Source organism: Oreochromis aureus, linkage group 4, assembly GCF_013358895.1.
Source record: "Oreochromis aureus strain Israel breed Guangdong linkage group 4, ZZ_aureus, whole genome shotgun sequence".
NCBI lineage: Eukaryota > Metazoa > Chordata > Actinopteri > Cichliformes > Cichlidae > Oreochromis > Oreochromis aureus.
The window spans coordinates 29,855,547-29,862,004 of record NC_052945.1 but is presented as its reverse complement, the minus strand read 5'-3'; the positions used below and the strand labels follow the sequence as shown (position 1 = coordinate 29,862,004).

General features: G+C 39.7%; 1 protein-coding gene across 1 annotated transcript; it reads left to right on the top strand.

Moving 5' to 3' along the window:
• LOC116313617 (ferritin, middle subunit) lies at window positions 1–1,564 on the top strand. The gene is made up of 4 exons (XM_039611628.1): window positions 1–194; window positions 576–722; window positions 902–1,027; window positions 1,138–1,564. Exons 1-4 carry the CDS (start codon window positions 93–95, stop codon window positions 1,291–1,293), a joined length of 531 nt encoding a protein of 176 aa, XP_039467562.1. The 5' UTR covers window positions 1–92; the 3' UTR covers window positions 1,294–1,564.
• Window positions 1,565–6,458: the final 4,894 nt, after the last annotated feature.

Sequence of the window (6,458 nt, the reverse complement as noted above, 5' to 3'; positions counted from 1 at the left end):
TTTTCTACTTGAACACTGCAGATAAAGTCGACGTAAAGCTTTATTTTTGTACCGTTTTTTGCTAATAAAAAGCTCAAGAAACGCCAGCCGAAATGGAGTCCCAAGTGCGTCAGAACTACCACCGCGACTGCGAGGCCGCCATCAACCGGATGGTGAACATGGAGCTGTTTGCCTCTTACACCTACACTTCTATGGTGAGAACACTTCATGTGATACTGATGTATATAATAACCTTAATCTCAAGCTATGTTACCTTAATGCTAGACAAAGAGACCAGGGGAATGGAGTCGTTAAATGTAAAGTTGGGTATGTTGTTGCTAAATTCAGTAAAGGATGATTTCAGTATCAGCTTGTTGTTTGGTTGTTTATCACAGATAAAAAAATGCAAAAAAAAAAAAAATAAAAGTGCTGCGTCATGCTTATTTTTGGCTTTTCTTTAATCTCTATTTCAGCAGTTATCTCGGTCTAAACTGGCTAAACTATTGGTGATGAATCATGTTTGTCTCGTGTTTGTCATAATGCTTTATTTACAGAATAATTGTTGCTGTGTACTAATAACATGTCTGATTTCTCAGGCCTTCTACTTTGACCGTGATGATGTGGCCCTGCCAGGCTTCTCCCACTTCTTCAAGGAGAACAGCCATGAGGAGAGGGAGCACGCTGACAAGCTGCTGTCCTTCCAGAACAAGAGAGGAGGTCGCATCTTACTCCAGGACATCAAGGTGTGTACAAACTGATCTAGTCCTGCTGTGACATAGCTGACTGTCTCCAACACAGAAACTGGGATTAATGAACAGTGTTATGACACTTGTTCTCTTCCTGCTGTTACATTAGTGTGTAATGTGTATACAGAGCTTAAAACAAGTGTTCAGTCTTTAACAGAATTGTGTGTGTTGTGCAGAAACCAGAGCGTGACGAGTGGGGCAGCGGGCTGGAGGCGATGCAGTGTGCTCTGCAGCTGGAGAAGAATGTCAACCAGGCTCTGCTGGACCTGCACAAGCTGGCTTCTCAGCATAATGACCCTCATGTAAGTGGGAGTAGGAGGGAAGAGTTTGGGGTTAAAGACTGAACTAGTTCATGCTGTGCATGTTTGACAAATCACCAAATGTTAACTGTAATTTGTGTTTGTTTTTCCAGCTGTGTGACTTCCTGGAGAGCCACTACCTGGATGAGCAGGTGAAGTCCATCAAGAAGCTGGGTGACCACATCACTAACCTCACCCGCATGGATGCCCACAACAACAAGATGGCAGAGTACCTGTTTGACAAGCACACTCTGGGTGACAAGAGCTAAATGCTGAGACCTAGAAGTGAGCCTGGAGTCAACATGTTAACAACACAGGCTTTGAAGTAAACTCACTTCTGCTCCAGCTGTTTCACTGAGAATGATTTCTGTCCTGATTTCCTGACTTTAAAGCTGGCATCAGTTCTTGTATGTTGTGGTGTTTTTGTGTGAAATGTCACATGGAGAGATGGATGTTATCAGGGTATGGCTCTGCTTCTAAGCTGTCTGACATTTGGAGATGTTTCTGATCTGTTAATCTGAATAAACATTTTGTGCTGGATCTTTGGTCTGTCTGCATCTGTGATTCTCTTTACTGATTAGTTCAAGCAGTCGGTCTAAAGACTAAATAAATCACTACTTCATTACCTTGTTGACTTTGTCAGATTATGGTGTTGACAAAGGTTGTCTCAGAAGGTGTATGAGTTAATATTTGTACACATTGGCACCAAACAGAAACAAGGCTATATCAGATGTAAATGTAAGTGGACATCTTTTGGATTTCTAGCCAGTGAGGTCTCAACTTGACCTACACTTGCTGGTAACTTTATTTGGTACACTTATTCAGCAGCATAAGGCAAACTTGTAATTGGAAATCTGTAGTGCTTGCAGAGCATCTGCACTGAGCAGGAGGTCACTGGTCAGAAATGTCTGTTTAAGATCAGAAGTCAAATGTTCAGGTGGCCTTAGGTGCTTTAACTGTTTGCAGGACATCGCCATGGCAGCTTAATTTGTTCACTCTTCTATACAGTCTTGTATATGTTTACGTATGTATGTATACATACAGTTTTAACAGTGCTCTCTTTTCACTTGCACCGAACAGGTTTGCATACAATTTTTGTTGTTCTTAAAGCACAATGACAAAGATTCTGATTCATGAAGCACCACATGTCACAAACAGCAAAACTATATTGATTGACATAAACATCTTAATATAACAGCCAATAACTAACATGAAAATATGGAATAGAGTGGACATGTGATCCAGTGTCTTACTATTAATTTTTGCTGGGTTCCTTTAATTTGGCACAAATCTTTGTTTGCCTTGTTATGGACATTACTTTTGTAATTCACCATCGCCATCTACTGGAGACACTCCATACTGCACAGCGAAATCATTTCCTATCTTCTTTAAAGTAAGTTAAAACATTTTAAAAAATGAACTGAAGGTGCTTTAGTTTACAACCTGCAAAAAATATATTTATCTTGTGGTGCCTTATTTGGTAACCACAAAACCAAATATTTTTTCAAAAGTTTACTTCCAAATATGGAAGAACAACTGAAACGAGTAATACAGTTCTCTGATACTGTGATTCATGCATCATATCATGCTACACTACATTTGTATTATTTTGTCATTTATTTTCAGGAATTAAATAAACTCAAAGAATTATCTGTAGTCGTTTTATTCACTGGTGTTAATGTTATCTAGAAATAAAATCACATCACAAATAAATCAACTCTCACTCTTCTCTTAAAAATCCAGGTGTTTGCTCAGTTTTATGGTCATTCTTGGGAATGGAAAGAGGACTGGAAAAGTGTACATGAAAGAAACATGCATACTTTTGCATTGCAGTACAAATGTAATGAGGAGGTTGCTCTTTTGTTATCTTTCATGAGCTTTAACAAATCTCATAACAATTTATTAATTGAAGTATATCCATGTTTGGAAAGTTTTCATGATTAAATTTCTGACCAAAATGTCTCAACAGTCACATCTGTTGCCTCAAGGCACTTTATATTGTAAGGTAAAGACCCTACAATAATACAGAGAAAACAGAGAACACCCACAATCGTATGACCCCCTAAGAGCAAGCGCTTTGGCAATATCAGGAAGGAAAAACCCCCATTTAACAGGAAGAAACCTCCAGCAGAACCATGCTCATGGAGGAGCGGCCATTTGCCACGACTGGTTGGAGGTGACGGGAGGAAATTGGGACACGACACGCTGTGGAAGAAAGCCTGAGATTATACATAACTAATAATTAAATATAGAGAGATGTATAAACACGTAGTGATTGAAAAAGCTGACTGGAAGAAGAAACACTGAGTGCATCATGAGAATACCCCAGCTGCCTAAACCTATTGCAACGTAACTGAGTATTCTGTCCCTCGGATTAATTCTGAGGTATGTTATAGGACAGGTCATAGTCATTCTTGCTGTAAGTAACCGAATAGATGTGTCAACAAATATGTTTTTTCCTGGCCTGCTCATGGCAAAAGCCTGCCATCTAGTGGGTCAACAGCAGAAACTCGTAGTAAGGGGAGAGAAGGAGAGTTTTGCTCTGAGCACTTAACAGGGAAGGTCTGGTGCTTCGTGCCTCTGACGATTCCTGCTTCTGTTGCTCTTGAGATGGCATAATCATTTTACAAGAATGAAAGTATGCTCTCTCCTTCTCTCGCTGCCAAAGCTGTTTCCTGTTAAAAGGGAGTTTTTCCTTCTCACTGTTGCCAAGTGCTTGCTCACAGGCTATGTTAACTATTGTAGTCACTCAGTGAGAGTCCTGGAAGGGACAGAAGTTGAGGGCTATTACATTTTGAGCTTGTCCACTCTTTTACTCTTCAGTTAAGTTGGATTTGGATTCTGTTCAGATTTCCTGGAGGATTTTTAATCTAGCTGCCTGATATAACTAGAGATTTGGAACCTCTCATTTCAACCCAGCTGCATATCTGCTGGGACCTTTTTACATAATCCTACTCCCCTTAGGAAGTATTATTAGAACACACAGGATGCATTTCCAATGCAATGCAGCTGATACCCAGTTATGGTTATCTATGAAGTCAGGTGACACAAATAGGACATGTCTTATAGACATAAAGGCCTGGATGACCTCAAATTTTCTGCTTCAAATTCAGACAAAACTAACCCTAAAATTCTTAAAAACCCGGCATCTAACCAGATACTTACTATGGATGGCATTGCCTTGGCCTGTAGTGACACTATGAAGATTTTTGATCAGCCAAAATGATGGACACCACACATCAACTGCATAAAAAGCAAATTTATAAAAAAAAAGTAAAACAACAACAAAAGCTCAACAAAAGTCAAATATGTTGTCAGTTCAGTGGTAATGTGTAGTGTGTGTTGCTGTGCTGTGTAAAGCAAACAACATTCAAATAAGCCCAAATGACCTGAAAGACTGAGAGAGGCCAAATACAGCCTCAACATTACTCTAAATAAAACTCCCCCAATCCAAGTAGCCCCCAAACCTGGACGTGGACACAGAGGCCTGAGGGCCATCTCACACATTTATTCAGAATAAAACAGGTTTTTGTGTTTGTGTACTCGAGGACGTCAACATAACATGTTCAAGTACCCAGTAAACATCAGTGCAGACAGCGGTTCATAAAAATGTCATAAAAACATGCTTAAACTACTTAAACCAGCCACTGTGACCATTGCTGCAGAGCAGAATGAACAATACTGATGGGGACTATGAGGGTTTGTAGTTTAATTCCTGCTCTTGCAGGATCAGTGAGTGTCTGTTTAAAGATAAACCTCGTTAACAAAACTTAAACCTCTGCTCCCCACGACATCACCAACATTTCTGCAGGACAGAACCCCCTGATTTAATCTACCATAATGCTCTCTGTTATGTTGTCATGGCAACATGAAATCAGAAATTACAAATACAAAAATGCAAAAGAACAGGAGGACAACAAGACAGGCAGCTGGAAGAGCTTTTGAAGCAGAAAAACTTTTCTGGATTTATCTTAACTTAACTGGAAATTTTGCTAAACAAGTCAAGCTGGAAACAAGGAGGCAGCTGGTTGGATTATATCTGAGGACAGGACGCATGAAGGAGAAGCATGAGGAGAGAGAAAACAGCAGAGAGATGGTGTGGAGCTAATCGTGGATCAAGTCGAAGAAGCAAGCACCAAAACTGTGAGTAGACATCACACACCAAGAGCTAAAATTACTGTGTTGATTAAGGAAACATTACATTTGGTTAGTTTGGGGTCTGGAGCTTCAGGTTTGGGGGTTCAGTTGGTCTCAAAATTGAGGAAAGAAAAAAACATGTTTCTTTCAAAAGGTTGTTGGAGGATTCTTACTGTAAGAAATGAAAATTAATCCATGGGTTAAACTGATAATAAAAAAACACCCCAGAAGGTTTGAACGTCTGGGTATGTATCTGTTTTTAGTTAATGTATTTTTTAAAAGTTGAATTTGGTTTAATCACATTGGAAAAAGAAAATTGGAGGATCAAGACAATAATGTGGCAAAATTTACTGTTTCCTTAATCACGACAATAATTTTGATCTGAACTGAAAATGTTGAAATGGGTTATTTTCTTTCTTCTCTACTGATCACTGTGTTCAATCTTCAGTTACTTGTCTCCATTAATGCTAATGGTACTTTAAAAAAATGCAGCTTACTTTTAATTTTGTAGAAAAGGCTCTGCACCTGTGAAAATAAAAAATAGGTATCCACAGCCCCGAGGTCACTGCAGATCAAAGTAGCTAAGCCCTGGTTAAATAATAACAATAATAATAATAATAAATTTTATTTATAAGCGCCTTTCAAGTCACCCAAGGACACTTTACAATAGGAAGACACATAGTAAAACAATAAAAATAAGAACAATAAAACAAAGCACAAGATAAAATTAACAAACAGTGGATTCACAGTGAATATGCAGATTTGAACAGATGAGTTTTGAGTTGGGATTTAAACTGGGGAGAGAACCAATGTTTCTTATTTCTGGGGTAGGCAGTTCCACAGCCTGGGAGCAGAGCAGCTGAAAGCTCTGCTTCCCATGGTGGTGAGGCGGAAGGAAGGTACAGCAAGCTGGATAGAAGAGGAAGATCAAGTGAGCGGGCAGAACAGGTAGTGGTTAACAGGTCAGAAAGGTAAGGAGGAGCGAGGTTATGAATGGCCTTGAAGGTGAGCAGAAGAAGTTTGAATATTATCCGGGATTTCACAGGGAGCCAGTGAAGTTCCTGATGAACAGGGGTGATGTGCTGGTAGGAGGGGTTCTGGTGATAATGCGAGCAGCAGAGTTCTGAACCAATTGAAGCTTATGGAGGGATTTTGGGGAGACCATGCAGAAGAGAGTTGCAATTGTCAATACGGGATGTAACAAGACTGTGGACAAGAATGGACGTAGACTGGGTGGAAAGAGAAGGACGTAATCTGTTAATATTGCGTAGATGGAAGTAGGCAGAACGGGTGAGAT